Source organism: Ctenocephalides felis, unplaced genomic scaffold (genome assembly GCF_003426905.1).
Source record: "Ctenocephalides felis isolate EL2017-DRISC unplaced genomic scaffold, ASM342690v1 CF-g0.4_SCAFFOLD_01886, whole genome shotgun sequence".
Classification (NCBI taxonomy): domain Eukaryota; kingdom Metazoa; phylum Arthropoda; class Insecta; order Siphonaptera; family Pulicidae; genus Ctenocephalides; species Ctenocephalides felis.
The window spans coordinates 14118950-14142610 of NW_020538040.1; the positions used below are offsets into that span (position 1 = coordinate 14118950).

Sequence of the window (23661 nt, forward strand, 5' to 3'; positions counted from 1 at the left end):
TTTATTCAAACCTTAATTTAAATAACATTGTAATTTAATCCGAAAAAAATCCCCATATTTGTCCATGTATGAAATAAACTTCTGGGGGCAATTCTGGGGTAAAATAGTAATATTACCGGTCTATCTTCTTATGAGCTGGTAGTAACAAACTGCTAAAAAGCTATGTATTTACTATGCGATCAGGCGTTTTACACATAAAACCTAACCTCCAAAAGGCATAATACTCATAATATCAGAGAGACATCATGAAAAATTGTTATTTGAGTAAGATTTCATGAGTAAAACAGCTAATCGCAAAAGTAAGACATTGCGTTTTGATAGTTTGTTACTAGGATTACCATAATATTTTTATTTTATCCAAAAATTAGCCCATTATTCTGCTTAAAATTTAAAAGATCCACGCCATCAATTACTTATTTGTCGCAATAATCGATCCTTTTGCAATTCTTGATCCTTTCATCGTCTTCTCTACTCAGACTAGAGTTAAATAATAATATACATTACATTTTAACGATAATTATAAAAAATGAAAATCAATACCATTTTTCATAGATATTTTGCAAAAAAATGCAGAGATGAAAATATGATATAAAAAATGCGCAAAGATGGTATAATTATAAAAAGTTGTTCATCTTCATATATTTATAATTATCGTCCAAACAAAAACAAATTAAGCAACACTTGCAAAACAACAAGATTTAGTAATTAATAATACAGAATTCCATCTATGCCATACAAAAATATTAATAAGAAATATTACACTATCATCATATTATATTACTTTGCAATTATATTCCAGTATGTATAGTTTATTTTAATCATTATTTGATACTAATTATGATATATTTATAGATAAAAGGTAGTTGGAGTATAAAATTTGATTATATTATTAATTATTTTGTTCCATATACATATTAACTACAAAAATTCATTTCAAGTTCTCAGTTTCATCATCATCTTAGCTATTATCTTCAGTAAATTTGATCATCGCATTTTAACTTCTAACGTGCAAAATCAGTCTGAAGACGGCAAATGGTCTTCACTGAGATATAAGGAAACTATAACATTAACTTGAATATTAAAATGTACTTTAACACATTCACTGCCAACCTTGTGTTGCTTATACTCCTCCTGTTTAAAATTAAATAAAACCGTTTGAAATAATTGCAGTACAACATTTCAATTTAAACAAGTGCAAGAAAAGCAAACGCACCTGCTCGGTCTCACGCACCATATGCGTGCGCAGCAATGAATGTGTTAAAATTAATTATGAATATATTATGATTTTATACTTGATGAATAATTGTGGCAAGCTGTTGCAGCGTCCTAAATTAACTATCTAGACTTTTGTTCAAAATATTTTGATAAACAAAGATACAAACAACAAACATACAAAATTTATGGTGCATACTTTCAGTCTTATTACATCAAAAATTCTTCTGCATATTTTTTTAATAGTTTTTAATTAATACGAAGATAGACCCGCGACATAGCGTTACTATAACATTTCTATTTTAACAGAGAATTAACCCATAATTTTGCCATTAATAAATTAAAATGATAACTTGTTCTCAATTTATAACAACTGCAACAGCTTTCCCGTAAGACCAGATAAGTTTAGATATTCTCAATATCTTCACTTATCTATTTATTACTTTATACAATAGACAACAATTAACGTAGCGATTGAGCAAGCTTATTATCTTAAAATAACTTAATACAATGTTGAATCTATATTAAATTAATTATCTTCTTAGGCAAATGAAGTATTATTCTCCTTAGTGTAGGGCGATGTGGGCGGTGAGCTCGGACTCACTCTTATCCTAAAATCGAAAAAAACTAATTCCTGGTTTACGATCACATCATTTGTTAGTAGATGGTTATGAAAGAATTAACTATGATAAATGAATTATAATGAAATGATAACTGATGAATGATAATGATTACCGCAAAGCTAGAATTAATATTTACTTCTTGAAGGAGAAGATTATGTTTTCGACAGAAAATTTAATTTGCTTACGCTTTGACCAAGTCATTCTGAATCGTTTGGTACCAAAATTGGAAAATGTATGTATGTGTAAAGTATGTGAGCCAAATTTTGACCTTTGGTCGAGGTTTTCTCAAAAATGTCTGCACCAATATAAGAAGTTTTGAATTTCTCCAATGTTCCATAAAAATTCTTCTTCGAGAATTTAATAAAAATAAGACAACTATTAATTAGCAATAAATTTTAATATTAAAGTTGCCCTAAATTATATGATTATGAGTTTTAATTGTCAGTACACCAGCAGATGAACAAACTACTAAAACTTATGTATGAGAAATTTATTACTAAATAAAGTAAGTTTGCTCAAATCGTAATCATTTGATTAATAATTACTGGAATTTCAATTTTTTTTTTTTTTTTATCAAAATAGGCATTATATCGTTTCACAAATATGTTATTTCAGTACCATTAAAGCACCTTAGTCGTACCTGCTACTAAAAAACTATATAGAATCCAATTTATGATCAATTTTCTCTACTAATTAGTTTCCAAGTCAAACTTTTAAGTATTGGTTTTACCAAGTCGAAAAACCATCCCATTGTGAATTTAATTAATTGATACTATTTAATAGTATTAGATAATTCATTTTATAATTATCAGACAAAATATAGTCGGGGTACAACTTAGGCGCTGGTACAACTTGAGCAACCTTATCCTATTAATATCACAAATAATATTTAGAATAACAATAATAATGATATTAATGTAATAATTTACCTTGGGCTTGAAGTATCGTGAGCGCTTTGGCTTTGCCTCGGACTCACCCTGACCGTTGGCTTTTCACTAGTTTCAGAAGATCTACCAATCTTATTCTTGGCCAAGAAAGTCTCAATTGATTCTTCACCGGAACTATCTTGATCACTGGAAAGAAAACTGTTTAACTAAACTTATAGTTCATTTTAATACATCGATGAGAGATAAACTCAAAGAATTTTGAAATTGCAAAAATAATAGCCTGGATTATATTTGTAGAGATTTTGGTAAAATAATAATATTAATTTATGTATTAACAAATTATCAAATTAATAAACATATTGATTTAAAATTCAATAAATGGTATCAAAATAAAAAAACAACCAGCTGTAAAAAAATAAAATAATTAATAAAATTTTCATGTCTGATAAGGTGTAGCTTGTTTCCCAAACTTCTGTGAAACAAATTGTTCCTCATCAATGTTTTTTCTTGGAAAGTTGTATCAGTGTTTGATGTAAACTTAATATCAATACACTTTCTTGCTTTCCGAAAGACGTAATATATAACGTTATATAAAGTCTCTTATTAAAAAAAGCATAACTCTTACGCCGCAAGTGTCGCCTATAGACGACATGTGGGTCTACTATTGCTTTAATATTGAATAAGAATTAGTTATTTAATGGTTTAGAAGTGAATTTTTTATTTTTAAATAAACTTGTATTGACTTTGTTTAAAAAATCTTAAAATATGTAGCGCTACTGAGCGGCTCGCTGTTTCGTATAGCAGTGTCACTCCGGCGGAAAACACCGCAGGAGCAGAATTAATAAGTTAATATGTTTTCTTTAGCAGTAATAACATATAACAGTAGTTAGTTACTATTTTATACCTATCATCAGATCCATCTTCAGCGCTGCCCCCGTCGCAATCTTCCATTTCTTCCTCCTCCATCATGGCAGCTTGAAGATCCTCGATACGCTGCAGCGCCAGCCTCAAATCGCTCCTGGCACTGGCTGCCTCTGCCTCACATGCCTCCAGGCGTTTTTCAGCGTCTTTGCGCCGTTGAGCGCATTCAGCTTCACGAGTGATTAAGGTTTGGTGTTCTTCACGCAGTTCTCTGGAATAAAAAAGGAGATAGAATATTTCCACATATTTATATATGTATGTAAAAATATATTCACGTTACCTATGGGCACGTTGGAGTTTTCTACAAGTATCTTGAGCTAATTGCTCCCTGGCCTGCGCTTGGCTTGCTTCAGTCGTTGCTCTTTCCAGAGCTTCTCGGTGCCTGTTTACCTGCACCTCTAATCTTCCTCTGGCAGTCTGCTCCATTTCTAATTTGGATTCCAATTCTTTAACGCGCAATTCCATTCTGAAACATTATAAACAAACATATATAATTGACATGATATTAATTATACAATAAAACAAGTTTGTAAACTATTTGCAGACCTCTTCAGAGCAAGCGCGTCGTGTGTATCTCCTAAGGTTTCAGCCGCTTCCAGTCTGGCAGTCAATTCTGAAACGGTTTCCTGTAGCATGACTGCTTTGCGTTCAGCATCTTGTAATTTAGAAGCATGCTCCGCCAAAGCGCGTTGTTCGGTACCTAATTGTTGAACAGCAGCTCGGTATTTCTTCATTACCTATTGGAAATAAATAAAACAAAACAAAAATAAATATTACGTACGGTAATTTCACTTAAAATAAATTCAATATTTAGCAACCATCATTTACCTCAGCCAACTCCTCCTCATTCTCATCCAATTGCCCTCTAAGTTCAGCTCTTTCTCTGGTGGCTTGTGCCAGTCTCTGCTCTGCTTCCGTACGTGCTCTTGTTGCTTCTTCTAAGGCTTGTTGGGCTTCCCTTGCTTCTGCGTCCAATTGGGCGCGAGCTTTGCATGCTGCCGCACGTGCTGCTTCTGCGTCTTCTAGCTGATTGCGTAGAGCACGTAATTGGGACCGAGCTGGAGCTTCTTGCCTTTGTCTGAAAATAATTAAAACATAGTAGACATAGAAACATAAAAATGGAATACAGTTACCTAGAACAATCTTAATCATTTATATAACTTCACAAAGACAGAAAACAACTAACTATGCTGAATCATTTATTTAAATATTTTATGGTTAAGATTTTTATGAAGGAGGATTAATCGAGTGCATCCCATTACATACCTTTCTAATTGTGCTTGGGCATCTCGTAAAAGAGCTTTGGTGCGTTTTAATTCTCTCTTAGCTCTTTGGGCCTGCTCCGCCCTGGCTCTGCCATCACCGCGCGCCTCCTCTTCAGCTGCGGCAAGTCTACGTTCTAGTTCGTGTCGTTCACGGAGCAATAAAGTTCTCTCCGCATGCTCGGATTCCAACTGGGATTCCAGAGCTGAAGAATATAATAAGTCATCGATCAATACAAGTTACGAAGAGAACAAGAGATTTCAATATTACCTTTAACTTTCTTCTGAGCATTAGCCCTAGTCTCTTCTAATTCTTCATCTCGTTGCTGAGCTTCATGTCTGCCCTCCTTCCTCACATTTTCTAACATCATTTCCAGTCTCAGTTTATGCTGCTCCAGTAACTGAACTTGTCCAGCAAGGTCGTCTAATTCTTCTTCCTGATCTCTGGTTTTGTGTTCTAATTCGCTGCGAATCTTGCGCAAAGTAGCTAATTCTTCATCAACGCGACCACCACCAACGCCTGATCCACCACCTGAGCCAGAGTCCAGCTCGAGGCGTAGGTTTTGGAGGCGCTCTTCCTTCAAGTCTAATTCCAAACGAAGGTCCTATAGGAAAAAATAAAATTGAAAATAAATACTATTCTGATAAGAAATGCATCAATTCTACAACGACAATAAAAATAATGACATCCATAATTGATAACACAGGCCAACAAAAATTTTGTTTTTGTTTGGTGCATCAAATGTTAGAGCTAATTCTTATAGTATTTTTTGCGCTGATTTCAAATCTGCAAACCATTTGTATCAGCTCTAGTTTGGAACTTGGAAAGAAGTTGCCGAAACCAGGTTCATTCGAGGTCGTCACGGAAAAGAACTTTTCACAGTGTCAATTAATGTCCCAACTAAGGCCGAATGGGTCTTGTAACCTGGTATGTACAAGTAGGTATATCTCATTGAAATAACATTCTGAATTGTATTACTATTTTGTACTTTCGTACCTTATATTAGGTGCGCAACTAAGTTCTCGCTGTTTGTCAGTATATGGCTCTAGCAGTAAAGGTTGGTCAATTTTGACAAATCCAAAACATCTTGAAGCAAGCTTAGAGTAAGTAAACCAACTGCTGCGACACATAATTGATTTCGTTTTTGCATTATATACTTCTGGTTAAGTGAATATGTCCAATTTTATGCCAAACAATCGTCATTTGCGGAGAGTATTGATTTTCTTCTTCCATTCAAAAAAAACGGCAGCTTAAGTGCATTGAGAGCTACGGAAATGTTGCTCTGAACAAAACAACATGCCGTGAAGGGTTTCGTCGCTTCAAAAATGGTGATTTTAATGTTGACGACCACCATCGTGAAGGAAGGCCAAAACCTTCAAAAACGCTAAATTGAAGGCCTTGTTCGAAGAGGATTCGTGCCAAACTCGAGAAGATCTTGCTTCAGAATTAGGAGTTACCCATCAAGCTATTTCCAAGCTATTGCATGCGTTGGGGATGATTTAGAAGTAAGAAACTTCGGTTCCTTGCGAGTTGAAGCCAAAAGACGTCGAGCGTCGTTTTTTCGCCTGTAAACAACTGCTCCAGCGGCGAGAAAAGAAGAGGTTCTTCATCACATCGTGACAGGTGATAAAAAATGAATACATTACAGCAATCCAAAGAGGAGAAAATCTCGGTTTGGCCAAATATTCACTGCGAAGGTTATGCTCTACATATGGTGGGACCAGGTCGGTGTTATTTGTGTGGAAACCGAGTGAAACCATCACTGGAGGACTGTATCAAATTCAATTGATGCAATTTTTTTATAATAAAGTTACATTCTCATCGAAAAAACAGCGAGAACTTAGTTGCGCACCTAATATATCATGAAACAATATGAATCCTTTGACACTAAAATTGGATAGTATTAGAAGTATTTCTCTACGTGAGCAAATATTTGACGTTTCAATAAAGTTTTTTCAAAAACGGCTGCACCGATTTCAGAAATTTAACAGCCATTCAATAAAACTCAATAAAAACTCGGGTTGATTAGTTTTTGACGACGATCAGTCTTTAAAATTAGTAGGTAAGTGCAACATTTTTCGTCCACGTTTTATCCTAAATTCCTGAACCCAATTTATCACAGTAAATATACATTTTTTTTACTAAGAATCAAAGAGCAGTTTCTTCGTAATTGTTGAAGTTTCTTAACTTCGTTTTCTTTCGCGATTTTAATGATTTTTTTTCTCTCACCTGTAAAGATTGTTCAGCGCCATCTCTCTCAGCCATGGCAACATCTCGCTCTCTTTGAGCCCTTTCCCTCTGTGATCTTTCCGATCTCAATTCTTCTGCTGCATGCTGCAGCTCAGTCTCATGTCTGCGTTGACGTTTTTCCAAGAGTGCATTTCTTGCTCCGCGCTGCTCCAACAAGAGACGTAGATCGTTCTGCTCCGCGGTCAACTTTTGGGCTTTGCGTTTCCACTGGCCGGCAACTTGACGTTGTTCTTCCACTTCCTCGTAAGCATCTGATAACTGAAAAAGGAAAAAACAATTAGTAATTGATTAATTATCATTGTTGAATGATTATTTATTTATAAATTCTGTATATTTAGCAGTTTTTACTGCAGCAAATTTGAAAATTCAGTAAACTCTATATTATAAATATTAGGATCAAAAGCCTCTGTTTAGATAAAAAATGGTAATGTCCAAGCAAAATTTGACTCGAGATTCAAATCTGGAATTTTTATTGGTTTGTCAAATAATGCTAAACCTTAACGAATATATGTATATACCGGGAAGTAATCGTATAATTTAGAACAGAGATCCTAGATTACTGAAATATTTTGGATTTGGAAATGAATCTAGTGAAATATTTAGTGAAGATGGTGATAATATAAATTCAAGAAGTTTTGTGAAGATCAAAACTAAAAATAATCAAATAGTGTAAGGTCAAAACTGTGTGGTGGATATTGCCCCTTTTCTTCAACTGCATTGTTTCACATCGTTAGTTGTTTAATGTAGACATCAAAATTGATCATTCGGTTAGTGAGAACAGTTCTAAGAAAACAATTGCTTTTTAATCAACTTCAACTGGACGGCCAGAGCGTACTTCATCTTTGAGCGAAAACTCACCAGAACAAAATTTGGAAAATCAATTTTGGCACTGCCGTTATTTTAAGGTTCATCGCCATAAACAGTGCATAACCTTTTGTCAGCTTAAGATGCCATTTTACCTTTGCAGAAATTAAAAAACAAAATATGACAAAAAATTTCGATTTGATTTTCCATCTTTCAACGTACGCCAAACGAATACTATACAATCGATCAAAAAACTCTTTTTGACGTATTGACCAGCTAAATTGCTTACTATCCAATACCAGAAGATATTTTACATTTGGACTAGGTCTACGCCAAAAAACCTAAAAATTCTATTGAAACCACCTAAGAGTGAAAGCAACACTTACTCATTTGCCAACCTAATATAAGCATTAATAAAAATTGCAAATATCTTGTGTTCTAAGATTAATTAATTCTATTTGTTTATTGCATGTTTAATCCATTTTATGAACTGAGGATTCAAATTTATTTATTTAATTTTGATTTTGGATACTGGAATCAACTCATTTATATTACTTCTACATACATACATTTCACTGACCTCAATATTTTATCTAAATTAGTCATAATCAAATTATGATAAATATTGATTTTTTTCATAGACAGACCAAAATCTAATGCGAACGTATAAAACAAAGTAATTTATCTTAGGTATAATAAAAACAATAAATTTTATGATTTTGTTACTATGAAAACATTTTCCATAATTAAGATGTTGATCTCAACAAATAATGATAGCTACTGCAAATATCGCTTTGGGCAATTAGCAAACACGACAAATGTATATATTAAATGCAACTTAATAAATAATTAATTTGATTATTTCACAGTATTTTACACATTGAGCATCAAAATGAAGTACGTGATCTTTCTCTGTGTCGCATTTTGTGTTTGCTGCAGCAAAGTGCTAGCAAGTGGTAATTATATACATAAAATATTCTTACAAATAGCAACTTTTAAAAATGAAGAAAAAAATCTTTAAATTTTAAAGAACCGTTACAAGTTCCAAATTTTGAAAGATGCATTAAAAAGAAAATATTTTATTTTTATATTCCTCATGCCAACATATAACTAATTTTCAGGATCCTATCACGCAATTGACGCTGGAAACGGTAAAAAGTTTTTCATTTTCGACACTCCTAAGGTATTTTTTGGCTTTATATTTTATTATATTATGAAAATCTGAATATTATAATAAAATTTTATTTCATGCAGTTGAACTGGTTTGACGCAAATGACTTTTGTAAAAATATGCTTGGACGCAGGTTGGCAGCCATTGAAACTCCATTACAATATGAAAATTTGAGAAAATTTGTTAACAGCAGTAAGTTACAATAAAATTAAAATATTATTAGATGTCGAAAAAACTATTATTCTTTAAGGAAGATCTTATTCTTTTTATATCTCCTTTTTATTTTTCTGTTGCTTTCTTCTCCAAAGATTATCAAAAGAAATTTGAGTTATTCTAAAACAACTACTGAAAATATATAATATTTTTACAAAGGTGATTTTGAAACCAAAAAAATCTTTCACCTCGAAAAATTAAATTTCAACAATTTAAACAGGATTAATGCACCGATTCTGCCGCATAACAGACCAATGTTATGGCAAGGCTATGTTATGAAAAACTTTCCATACTAAATATTGACAAAAGCCATTTCTCAGGTTGTCAAATAAAAAACCTAACCTAGAAACCGCACAAATGTCAAAGAAACGATCTTAGATAACAGGGTTTTTCTGACCCAGTTTCATAACATACGAGTGAGAGTGACGTTGCAGTTTATGTGTAATACGCCTAAATGCACAGCAAATACATGACTTTCTGACAGTATTCAGTATAATTCAGTAGCATAACGTATGCAAGTTGAAGCGTAACATGGCCTTGCCATAACATTTTTCTGTTATGCGACATAATCGATCCCTAAGTTTGATTATATATTTATCTCTTCTTTTCTAGATTACCGTGCCAAACAAATGTTTTGGACAGCTGGTAACAATCTAGCAGATCGATCAAAATTTGTGTGGCATATTGAAAATTCAAAGCCCATGACTTTTGAAAAATGGGTTCGTGGTGAACCAAATAATTACAGAGGAAAAGAAAATTGCGTAGAAGCAGTATACAAATCCAGCAAGGAAGGATGGAACGACAAAATCTGCATCCAGACCAGAAGATTCATTTGCGAATCAAATTGATTATTGAAAAAAATCATGCCATATTATGTAGTTTGTTTATAGAAACAATAATCTGTAATACTTATTATTTTTTAAATGAAATATAATATTCTAATCGCAATATATTCCTGTTCACTTAATCAGATATATTTTGTAATTCCAAAAAGCACAACATAGTTCCCGATCTCAACATTTGTCAGCTCAATATCAATCAGTATGATGATATCAAATTTTCAGTTAAGGATATAAATTTCAAATACAATAAGTAAAAATGGCGTTTCGTGGGCATTGCTGCAACACATACGCAATCACTATCAAATATACACATATCTGACACATATAGTTGGTATAACCATGAATAAAAAGATAGGCTGACCGATAGGTTGCCTTCTCGAGAAAAAATCTCTTTCGAGAAAAATGCATGAAAATTCTAAATATAATAAATTGCAACATATTTCCCATGCAATTCATCGAATACTTTGTTATTCGTTAGATAATATATTTTGGGTCTACTAAAATCTTCTCTACAATAAAATTATAAGTTAAATATAGTATTATGATCCATCTTATAATTTGATTTTTGAATTTTGGATTTTAAATTCTTTAGATAATAAATTTGCAATAAATTTCTGATGCAATGTAATCTTCTGAATAAAAAATAATATTCCGATCCATCTTATCTTTTAATATTATTTAGATAATTGTTATTGGAATATATTCATTCCTGTATTTATAAAATTCTGTAATATCTATCATACTATGTAAAATAAATTTTAAAAGTAACATAAAAATTAAAAGCAATTTTTTTTTCTCGAGTCATAAAATTCACAATAATTTGATAATCAATTATAACTCTCTTGTAGAAAATGTGACAAAATAAATAAATTAAAATATTTCAAAATCACAAATAATGTTTCTTTCATAAAAAACTATAAAACGAGTTTTAATTGATATTTTTCGAAATTATGATAGAAAAATCTTAACTTTTTTCTTACTATGTAAAGTAAACTATTAAAATTAAAAAATTGACAAACAACTTATTGTTTTATTTTAACTATTTATTAATTCATCTCATTCGTTTCTAATTGAGCAATTATAAAAAAATACAACTTAAATTGATAATTAGTTACACATTAAAAAAAAATCATTTCTCTAAATAAATTTTATATTTCAACCATTTTTTATAAAGATTTGCTTATAGAGATCAATCTTGACATCTATTTCACTTTTAAGATTTATCATCGAATAAAAAATAATATTAAAAATTTTGAATCAAAAATAAAAATATGAATATTTGAACAGATCAATAAAAAATACCACATTTGATATCTGTAATTTGTGGAAAATAACTACAGTCAGTATAAGTTGTACCCGAAAAAAAGTTATAATATTAGTTGATATAAAATAGATGTATATGTCATTTAAAAAATAATTTCTTTCATGTGTATCAATAATTGAAAAAATAAGTCATTTAAATAAAGTTAATACGTATAATTTAAAATTTATGCTTCGTATTATGCACTTATGACAAAATGTACCAATTGATTAAATAACCACATAGATCCTCCCAAAACTAAATTACATTCTGTGTTCTTCCCAAAGAATTTATAATACAGATTTATTTAATAATTGTTCAAAAATAAATAATTACGATTTAAACAAATAAATTAAAACTTCGCACAAATACTAGAGTATTCATTAACAAATTACAGAAGATTAAGTGCTTTTGTTTCTTAAATGTACTTTTCCCATACTTAAGATCTTAATCTCAACAAACGATGATAAGTAATACAATTGACATGTGTCAATACATCAAACGTATAAAAAGCTGCAAAAATAATTCAAATCATGCATTTTCATCACAAAGTTTTTTGCAAAATGAAGTACTCAGTTTTGTTAATTGTCGCTTCTTGTTTCTGGAGCAGCAATGTGCTTGCAAGAGGTAAAAAAATATTGCAAATAATAAAATAATATTTTAATATATACCAAAATTTTGTAAAATCCACGTTTGAAAATATTGAATATAATTATTTTTGCATTATTATATGAAATTTAATTTTTGTGCATTTCAGGAGCTTATCGATCAGTGACTAGTCCAGATGGAAAACAATTTCACATATTCGATAGCCCAAGGGTAAGTTCATTTATTTGCTCTTAATTTATTTTTTATTCATTGTTTTGTGCACATATTTAAATTATTGGAATGTGCATAGGCTCTTCATTGTAAAAATGTTATAAAATTATAACCAACCCTAAATAACCAGGTGCCAAACAAAGGAACAACCATAACTTTTAGACAGTTTTTGACTACCAACTCATATGAATATAGATCCATAACATACCTATTTTATACGAGAATCAGTCCCCAGTCATTTAAGCTTAAATTAGGTAAGAAACTCGGAATTCGAGATACCCAGCTCTAAGTCTGTAAATACTTGCATATTGACATTTAAAAGTTGTCCCAAAACCTACATATGGTATGTACACCCTACCATATGTAGGTTTTGAAACAACTTTTAAATATCAATATACAAGTATTTACAGACTTACTGCTGGGTATCTCGAATTCTGAGGTGAACTTACTATAATGACAGGATTAAAATAATTTTGAGTTCAAAAAACACACGCTTTTATAAATTTAGAATTTTCTCATTCAAATTTCTATATGAGAAATACGTATCCAATCAAATAGTAATGATATCTCCATTACTCTTAAATATAGATAAAAAATGTGTCCGAGTAAAAATACTCCCTTACAGCAATTGTAAGAAAATTTCAACCAACTATCACAATTACAACAGCCATTGGGTTGTCTTCTAATGAAAAAATATCATCATATCATTGTCCAAATATAATTATGTCAATCGTAGAGATGCCTATCTTTGCACCGTTACTCCAAAACGGCTAGACCTGGCTTTTGAAAAAACTAACCAGTATGTCTCGAGGACAGTATAAAGCGAATGCTTTTTGGAATAATTCAGGTCGATTGACTTTTATTTGTTCCAATCATATAAGTAAACTAGTGGTGTATGGCATCGTGCCTTAAGGCAAATTGTTGGAACTTCCCGTACCTTAAATATTCGAGGAATACTAAATGTATTCAAATGTATTATTATAATTATTTCAAGTATTATAGGTGATATTTACAACTTTAGCTAGAATTAGAAATAAAATTCGAATTATTCTTCAATATTCAAATATTATAATTTTTTTTTGAAAATTAAAAATTAAAAAAAAAAATTTCAAAAGCAATCGTTTCGTCAACACAAGCAGAAGTTTTTTTCAAATCATTCAAATCGGTTGATCCGTTCTCATAAAAGCTGTCATTTTTAGCACTTTTTGCTCCACATCTCCAAAGCCGCTGAACCTGCCTTTGTCAAAACCTAATCAGCACATCTCCTCATCAATAGAAATCGATCGCTTTTCGAATTTTTGAAATGGGCTGATCTATACGCCCGGAATTGTCGACGAAAACACATTTGCCTCCACACATACACACATCCATTTTTTCTAAGGTATGCCAAAATATTCAGAAACTTCTGAAACATGAAGATAATAAAAAATTTTCATTTTCAATTTTTGGCCCTACGGAAAGTTCAAGAAATCTGAAATTAGATAGCAAACAAAATTTTTCTTACATTTACACTTTGCCATAAATAATGCAATTTGCGATTTGTATACATAATTATCAACCACCACAAAAAACGTTTACAACACCAATCTAGAAAGGTTTTACTTATATTTTATGCAAAAAAAGAGCAGACCTTAAATAATAGTAGTAATAATGCTAAGGTAGTAATGAGCTAAGGTAAACTCCAACTCGATTCAGGGAAGTATAGTAAGAAAGACTTTCCATTGCCATTTCACACCGCAGTGCCCGAATTGGGCTTATTTTCAATAGGAAACATATTTTTGATCTATGTTCTCCAATCAAAATGGACATCGCTGCTGCTCGATACCAGGTTGCCAGAGCAGAGGCTTGAACTCGCGATCCCCTATATAATTTAGTATATTGACTTCATTTTCTTTTCAGTTAAACTGGTTCGACGCAAATAATTTCTGCACAAATATCCTTGGAAACAAATTGGCAGCAATCGAAAGTCAAGCACAGTACGATGCTCTGAGACAACATGTTCGTTCAAGTAAGTGAAAAAGTGAAAAAATAATTATGGAACAAAATTTCAGTCGAATTTTTCACACATGTTGCTTCAAATAAATATTCCTTAATCTTTTACTAATGTTGTCAAAATTCTGTTAACCTTCTTCACCTATACCAATACATCCATTATTTATCATTAATTGATAGTAAGTAAATGAATTTTCAAGTAACCAAATTCAACAAACAATAATTGATAGTAAGTAAATGAATTTTCAAGTAACCAAATTCAACAAACAATAATTGATAGTAAGTAAATGAATTTTTAAGTAACCAAATTCAACAAACAATAATTGATAGTAAGTAAATGATTTTTCAAGTAACCAAATTCAACAAACAACAATAATCCGATATAACTATCTCTATGCAGATTACTTTTTCAAACAAGAATTCTGGACAGCCGGTAACAACATTGCGGATCCGTCCAACTTTGTTTGGTATCTCACAAATTCCCAACCAATGAATTTCACCAAATGGATTCCTGGTGAACCAAATAATCACAGAGGACGAGAAAATTGTGTTGAAGTAGCATATAATTCCTTAAGAAACGAAGGATGGAACGACGAACAATGCACCAAAACTAGACGATTCATTTGCGAAGGAGTTTGAAGATAAAAATAATAAAATTATGAAATTGTACGATGTTTGTTATAAAGTTGTTCTTGTTATTATTTTTTATGGAAGTATAATTATTTTTAAAGCATAACTACGTGTCTTAACTATTTTTTCCCACATACCTTCTTCTCCAATTGCTTCTTAAGTCCGACCAACTGCTCCAGATCGTCTTCGTGCTGCTGCTGCAGGCGTCTTCTGGTGAATTCTAATTCCCGTTGTGCCCTCTCATAACGTCTTCTGTAGGCTTCTGGTTCACCATTTCCATCTTCGGAATCGGAATGATTTCCTGCTGATCCATTCAGATCTGATCTGGCGTAGAGTAATTCCATCTCTAATCTTTCTGACGTCTAAAATAAAAAAAAATCAATTTTATTTTGCAATCTGTATAAATTATGAGAAGTTCTGACAAGTCTGTGTTAAAATAAGGTGATTACAAATTAGTAGATACCCCCAATGGCGTATCTACTAGAGCTTAAATTAAACTATAATAATAAAAAACTAAAAACAAAAGGGAGGGTGAAAGACAATAGAATATAGTAAAATTAAAGTATTATAGTTAATTTCAACTATATTAGGTCTCCAGGTATTTTTCTTTTTAACCTGTTCGGCTGGCCTTCCAGGTAAAAATGATTTGCTAATTGATTAGGATGAAAAAATGATAGAAAAACTATAATTTAAAATTTTAAACAAAATTTACGCAGTTCAAGACGGAAAATTTTACATTAGTATGGAGTAGAAATTAAAAATTAAAAAAAAAACTAGTTTAATATTAATATAAATTAATATTAATTAATAGAAGTATAAATCAATTAATTTTAATTAATAGAAGTACTTAATTTTTAGCATATGCTCCATTATATTTATACTCTATTAAAATCGATTAAAAAATTCATTTAATAATTACAAAAATGCTTCTAGTAATAGACACTAATTCTATCTGAAATTGAATATTAATTCATTCTCTAATTTTGACTCTTCAACAAAATCTCTAAATTGAATCAGAGCAATAATAGGATTATTATATGTTTCAAATATATTTTGATTGATGCCATCTGGATACGGTAATTTAAAAATACTTGTAAAATATCACCATGTATTTAAATATTATTTTTAATTTTTATATTTAGTAATTTTTAAGTTCATTCACTAGAACTTAACCTTTATATCCCAACTTCGATATCAAGGCATAATTTGACTTAGATTTGATTTTATTTAGATTTAGATTAAAAATTACTTTAACTCTTCATAATTAAATAAAACTACTTGCAAAACATTATCCTGTATTTAATAGATCAATTTCACTTTTTATATATTATATAATTTTGAAGTTTATTCACTAGAACTAAATCTTTATATCATCAATTATAAATATTCTAAGAATAACATTTTATATAACGTTTGATTTGATTTTAGATTTAGATAGATTATTTTAACAATTCCTTTTGAAATCTCCTAATTTAAATATTATATATTCACAATTATGTTCAAATTTTATTCTCGTTTGATATTGTACTTATTTTTTATTCTTGGTCAGAAAAATCTCAAGACATTAATCAATTTCAAATTTTAGTGGATTATGCAACAAAATTTTAGTGTTAAATTTTAGTTGCTTTAGTTGTAAAGTTGTCTAACGAATAGGATCAAAATAATGATACATATGTATAAATTTGGAATAATCTAACATTTTTCTTTTATGATATTTGCACCTATTTCATCCTGAATACCAGCAAATTTTTAGACATACTACTAGAAAAACGTCTAAATCGAATGCCAATCCATCGATTGCGCTTCTTGGTATGAGACTAACAAGTAAAAATATAATAAAAATAAAAAAAACTTTATCCAAAATATTACCAATTATAATTTTTGTTATTTTATAAACAAATTAAAAATAAAGTGTAACGTTTTTATATTCCTTTCAAGAAATTTTGTCACAAAATCAACAATTAAACCTTATGCAGCACTCTACTCTATTTATTTAAAACTTGCTAGAAAAAAAATTGCATGCGGGCGCTGAGGACCCCAGAACCGGCCCTGGGAAAGAGAATCATTGATTTGTGGTGCTCTCATACCATGAACCTGCCTTCGATCCATTTATTATTATTAACAAACTGTCGACTTAATATTATTTTTTACCTGCTGCAGCCCTCTATTCTTATCCTGGGCCTGCTGCAATTCCCTCTCCAGGCGAACTCGTTCCTGCTCCTCGCGCTCCAGACGCTCCGTGGCCAAAGTTGCGGTCGAGTGCTCGTCTGCCAAATCTGCCGTCATCTCCGATAACTAGAAAATAAAAAAATAAATAATTATTAATTAATTAATTTTGATAAAATAAACATAATTTTAATTAAATTAAATGCAAACAAAATTAGGTGCAACTAAATTAAAAATGAACTTGAGATTTAAGACATATGTAAATAAGATGTCTTATCGCGTTAGATAAAGAAGATGTAGATAAAATATTTGTTTACATATTAATTAGATAATGAAAAATGAGATGCATTAGTTTATATTAAAATTTTTTTTGATGTTTATATTTTTTTAGGTATAAAATACATAAATAAACATTTGTGAAAGAAATTATTTTTCATCCCTTTTCTTTTTATTTTATTACCATAATGCTTAAAACAGACATGCTGAATTTTTTATTACAATTTTAAACACCAATTTTGAGATTTGCGTCAGTCACTCATTTACAATTTACAATTATGTTTGAAAATAAACCATATTTATTGAACAAGTTTTAAAAATTTAAAATTTCATATTAGATTTTTAATAAAAAAAACAAAGTACCCTGACAAACAAATATCTAATGTTTGACATCAATATTGATTGATTTATCAAATTTATTGAGAAATGAAACGAAAACCTTCCAGTCACTATTTATAATATTATCATAGATGAAAATTAAATTATACTTCCAGAACAAAAATTAAATTAGACTTCCCAAAAAAAAAATTATTTGCTTTTACTTAATTAGAAGAAATAGATAAATTTGGCAAAACTTGGAAATTGACATTTTAAAGTTACATCGTAGTATAAATCTTGAGGTAATGAAAAATGCCTGAATCAGAAGAATATTTTAACCTGTTCCTTGAAAATAATAAAACAAATTAAACATCTGTGCCATGCATTAAACGTAAGTTTATTGATTAAAAATTATTTCTATATTATTCGTAGTTTATATAGATATTTGAAGTTATTAAAATGAAAAATATTTTTTAAGCAAGACAGATATTACAGCTGTTCAAAGAATGAGATTACATCGCCAGTGAAAAAGTAAAAAAAATACAAGCTGTCAATGAATGTATGTTAATTTTAATTACATGAAGTTCTTCAAACACAATTACATGATTAATTAAGTTGCGAAAACAATCTTTGTTTAGGCGTTTTTTTAACATAATCCACTGTGTAAACGCATTCTAGAATTAATTAATGAAGGTTCATTCCTAAATGGTAATTACAATGACAAACCGATCATGTCGTATTTGAAGTATGACTTTAAAGTACATTATTGTTTTTAAATATTATACATATTATTAATGCTATTATGAATATATAATTTAAAATTTATTATTATATACATGTGTATAATGGTTGACACTAATAAATATGTGCATCACGAGTGTTACGTATTTATTTTTACTTAAATGCCATCTTGTACAGTAGCAAATAAGTTTTACTTCAATCGCGTGTGAACCTTAGGCGCACTCATTTTTTTACTATTTTTTGCATGATAGTTACGATTTACACATTTTGTAATATCAATATACATAATGAACAATGTATAATGGATATTGATATTAAAACTGGTTAAGACATTATTCATAAAGGCATAGAAAGGTTTGACGTTGTTTTTAATATTTCAATATCAAAATTTCATGCAGTGTCAGGGTCAATTGCTCGAAGAAAAGTAATAAATTTTCCCAACTAATTTATTTCCACCTATCGAAATAAAATCATAAATCTATCTCGACAAACACAAAAAGATAAGCGTGGATTAATCGGATAATCTGTGTGTGAAAATAATATTTTCCTTGTTGCCTTTCATCAAAACGTCTTGAATGGGCGTGAAATGCATTTATGCGTTTTAGAAAGCAAATTTCACATGACCGACAAATCTGTCCAATTCTACTAAATGACATTATTCATAAAGGAAGAAAGGAAAATTCAAGCACAATAAGTAGAATTAGATTAAATTATTAGAGCAATAAAGAAAAAATACATAAATTATAACTGCAATAATAAAAATAATTCCTAAACATCTTGTTAAGATTAGTATGAAGAAATAATATTAGTTATTGTTGCTAAACAAAATTTAACAAATTCATTAAAGTGCAGTCGTGTAAATTTTACCAAATGATATATTTTTGCAATAATAATAATAATAAATATTGGATTAGCAATTATTTAATCGATTGTGGTGGTAATCATACTGTTTGCCAATTCAAAAACCAAACAACTTTACTTTAAAATCAAAATTCGTATTGTGTTTTGTTATTTTTAATTTTGAATATCAAATAAATTTAATTTCTAACCATTATTTATAACCCATATTCAAATTGACATTAGCCCACTGTACTACATAATTATGATTTTTTTTATTAAATCAAATTAAATTATTCGTACAGCTGGTACACAAAGTATCACTCAATTCACTCTCAATGAATTCGATTGTTTGACATAAAAAAACAAATTGCATCAGTCTGATGTTATTATAACTAATTTTAAATATTATGCAAAGCATTTTGAGTTTACGCCATAAAAACGTTTTGAAATAGCTTGTAGCTAAAGATATTTAAATGACAACTCGTGGAATGATGTGAAGATATTTAGAATTACTTCGTATTTTTATGATTATTAATTAATGAATAAATGATAAAATAAATATACTTTCATATATTATTTTTATCAAATGTTAAATAGCAAAATAAATAAAAATAACAATCTATTATCACTCCTTCACCTCTTCTGCTTCAGAGATCGTCCCTGCTTCAGACGGAGCCCTCGACCTATCCCTGGTGACTGAAGGTGACCTTAAGAACCCTCGTACCATAATATTCTGCGCACTCCTGGACCTTCCTAACCTTTGGCCATTGGGCCCATCTAAGGCGCTGGATAAACCACCTTCACGCCTTCCCAAACCTTTCCATTCTTGCATCACATGATCCGTCCTCTTCAAAAAATCATCAATCTGAGCCGTCAGCCTGCACGAAGCAGTCTTAGGTTCCTGGTGAGCTGGTAAAGGCCTTACTTTCTGCCTAACCTGACTAGGCCCATCCAAAATAAAGCTCAAGTTACCTTCAAAGACAACTGGTGATTGCTCCATGGTTCGAATTTCGTGCATTTCCAAATCCAACGATCTACGGGAATCGAATGTTTGAGGAAAAAATCTTCTAGGAGTTGTAGAATCATAACTACTTCTCCAAGATTTTGAACTATTGCAACTGATGCCTCTACTTGTAGTATCCAGTGACAAACTGCTGCACGGCGAAGGACTCGGAGATCTCGAAACCGGTATGTATAAAGAATGTTTCGTGCAAGTTGTTGACGATTTGCTTGGTGTCAAACTTTGTGAACTTGTTGTGCTGGACAAACGTGCTACTACATTTCCGCTGGTACCACCGATTAAAGTTTCTTTTGTCGCTAGATACTCCTGGTACGCACTTCTTCGAGAAGAAGGTAACGATTTTAAGCCTGATCTGCTCGTAGAAGGTGGATGGATAGGTGGACGGAGCCGCAGGGATGGTAATTCAGGCAAAGGAGCTGTTACCGTTCTCCTTAAAGGTGATGCTCTTGTAAGCACACTGCATCCTTCGTTAGTGTCACCAAGAGCAGCACTTAGGCCATTGGTATTTTCGTTTCTGGATTCGTTGCTCACTTGGGCTTCAATTTGACGTCGGGTCGTCGTGTAATTAGATGAAGAAGCGACCATTTTGTTTATAGCAGAAGGAGATGAAGGCATTTCATGCAGATATTAATTTTGATGGTTAGATATATTATGTCTTTCTTCTGCGTGTTTTATCCATGATAAAATAATTATTCGTCGCACTGAAATTTCGCGAATATTAATTTAAAATTAAATTTATTAAACTGTTGATTTCTTTTAGAACAAAATTATTTAAACAGCACAAATTTAGATTAAATTTTACTTTATAATTTGAATTTACTTTCAAATTATTTTAAGTGACTGCGAATCAAATAAAAATAAAAACTGCCTATTCTATTAGGTAAACTAGACTAAACTGCCAATTTCTATTAGATATTTGTACTTATTTCAAATATTGCAAAATAATAATTTAAACAGCAGATTTTTATTCTTGCTCCTTAAAAGCATTCCCACAACCGCCCATCACATTTTGCTTTAGACAACAAGTTCCGTAACAACATTTCATCACTATCCACATAACAACTTGTACTGATCTGCAAAGCACGCACACAATTTATTTTTCACTGCGTTCGATCTGGCTTCGATCCAAATTCAATTCGATGCAAACTTCTTGGCCTTTGTGCAGAAATTCTCGGTTCGTTAAATTCGATTTAGTATCTCTAATACTTTTTACGCAATATTTGTTAAAGGTGGTACCAGCCTGCAGCAGCAAACAAACAAGTGAGAACCAAACGACCTCGCCGAAGATCTAGTTCGGACTGATTGAAAAAGCTAAAGTTAGTCAGCAGCCAGAGTAACGCCGCTGCCGTCGACCAGTTGCGTCATATTATTAAAATGTAGCAGCAAGATGAGGCGGACCGATGATGCCTCCTGTTGCATTTCGTAGTGACAATGAAATTTAATGCCGAATAACAAAAATCCTAGACGATGATCAAGGAATTTATTTTCAGGTTACTGAATTTTGGTTATTGTATAACAAAGGAACAAGAATCGTACCATACAGAAGAATATATTTTCAACCGTAGTAAAAAAACGTGATTTTCCACATAAATCCACATCTATTTAATATCAACTATTGCTCGTAATTGATGTATTTTATGTATTTTAACGTCCCGTAGAGTAAGTTATTGTAATCGTCCAAAAATCGAGATTGAAAATTTTTACATATCTTCACGTTTCAGAGTTTCTGATCATTTTGGCATACCTTAAGATAAATGTGTAAATAGATGTGTGTGTCTTGTGTGTCCGCAATTTCTCGTCCACGATTTAGGGAGCACAGATCAACCAATTTGAATAATTCAAAATGCTATTGATAGTTTTGTGTTGAATAGTTTTTGACGAATGCAGGTCTAGCCGTTTCGGAAATATAGAGCAAAGTGCAATAATGATCGAAATCGAGTTTTTGAGAGAATGGAGTATACGATTTGAATGCTCCAAAAACATTCCAATTGTAATGCTTGAGAGAAGTTGTGTTTAGTTTTTGGACAAGGCAGGTCCAGCCGTTTCGGTGATATAAAAAATGACAGTTTTTTCGTGAAAAAAAAACGAATTATTAGAACACCAATCAGAACTTAACATTTCTACGTGCTGTTTTGATAAACCTTTCTTCGCTCTTCAGAGCGCAACCCAATGGTTGCCCTAGCTCTATTCAATAATTGTGTTCAAGACAAGACAGAAAACGAATTAATTTCAACATCAGGTACCTGTATTCTATTTAGAAAATTATGTATATAGGTTTATAGAGGATTTTATAAAAAAAACAAGACTATAAAACGTTAACAAATTGATTGAGCATTGTAAATTAAAAAAACAATTTCGTTTTTAGAATATAAATACATATCGTCAAATACTAACTGACCAGAAGTTACAGGTCACGTTTTCAGATATATCACTAAAAGGATTTAGAAAGTAGAGCACATGTCACTTGAAGTATTTGTGAGAGTTACTTCAAGATCTAAGCTCATAATGGATTGCTCATCATTTGCAATAAATGGAAATTAAATAGTAAAACCTGATAAAATATTTTATTTTGGGAACAAGTTGGAAAACAACCAACGAATTTGGTGGCAATCTTACATAATTATCAGTTAATCAAACTAGATAGACTAGATTGACTAATGATTAGATTACAAATTCTTTGAGTTCTTTGAATCATTCCAATCGGATGCCCGGTTCTCGCAAAAAGCGAGTTTCAATTTTCTGCACTCTTTGCGCTTCGTATCTCGGAAAAGACTGGACCGACTTTTTCCAAAAACTAATCAGCACTAATCCCCATCAGTAAGAATCGATTGCTTTTTGAATTATTCAAATCGGTTGAGCGGTACTCCCGAAAATGTCGACAAAAATACATGGATTTTATCTGAGGTATGCCAAAATGTTCAGAAACTCATATTGAAGATATGCAAAAATTTTCGTTTTCGATTTTTGGCCCATTACTATAACTTACCCTACGGAAAATTAATTGAGAAATTTTGATAATAAAGTATGAAAAGACAATTTGATACGCCCTTTGCTATGATAAACAATAATTTACCAGAACATCCTCAAAAATTGATCAACTGTCTTTTTAATTGATATACGTAGTGGAGATCGATTTTCCTTCATAATACACATCAATTTATCAGAAGATTTTTGTCTAGTTTTACTTTGTAAAAGTGTACATTTAATAAATAAACAGACTATTTCTGATATAGTTGTTGGGATATCTGTCTCATAGACATATCCAAGCTCAAAATTGAAGTCAACATTGAACCAAGAAAAGGTCAAAAAAAATTGACAAAAATTCCCAATTACAGATGGCAAAAATTAATATTTAAAAAAAATATTCTAATT

At 30.9% G+C, this 23661-nt stretch overlaps 1 protein-coding gene across 4 annotated transcripts in view; it reads right to left on the bottom strand.

The window, feature by feature from the left end:
• Positions 1 to 733: 733 nt before the first annotated feature.
• LOC113377881 (unconventional myosin-XVIIIa) overlaps positions 734 to 23661 on the bottom strand; it is a 286825-nt gene continuing 263897 nt past the window's right edge. Inside the window, exons 26-36 of one of the 4 annotated variants that reach the window (XM_026618327.1) lie at positions 17079 to 17222; positions 15065 to 15289; positions 7136 to 7414; positions 5177 to 5510; positions 4910 to 5111; positions 4472 to 4721; positions 4190 to 4380; positions 3924 to 4109; positions 3627 to 3854; positions 2765 to 2908; positions 734 to 1131 (exon numbers count right to left, since the gene is read on the bottom strand). In XM_026618327.1, coding sequence (XP_026474112.1) covers positions 1059 to 1131; positions 2765 to 2908; positions 3627 to 3854; positions 3924 to 4109; positions 4190 to 4380; positions 4472 to 4721; positions 4910 to 5111; positions 5177 to 5510; positions 7136 to 7414; positions 15065 to 15289; positions 17079 to 17222 — 2256 coding nt within the window. In that variant the 3' untranslated portion in view covers positions 734 to 1058. Of the gene's footprint in view, positions 1840 to 2764; positions 2921 to 3626; positions 3855 to 3923; positions 4110 to 4189; positions 4381 to 4471; positions 4722 to 4909; positions 5112 to 5176; positions 5511 to 7135; positions 7415 to 15064; positions 15290 to 17078; positions 17223 to 23661 lie in introns of all 4 variants that reach the window. The other 3 variants (XM_026618324.1, XM_026618325.1, XM_026618328.1) reach the window with 3 other exon arrangements.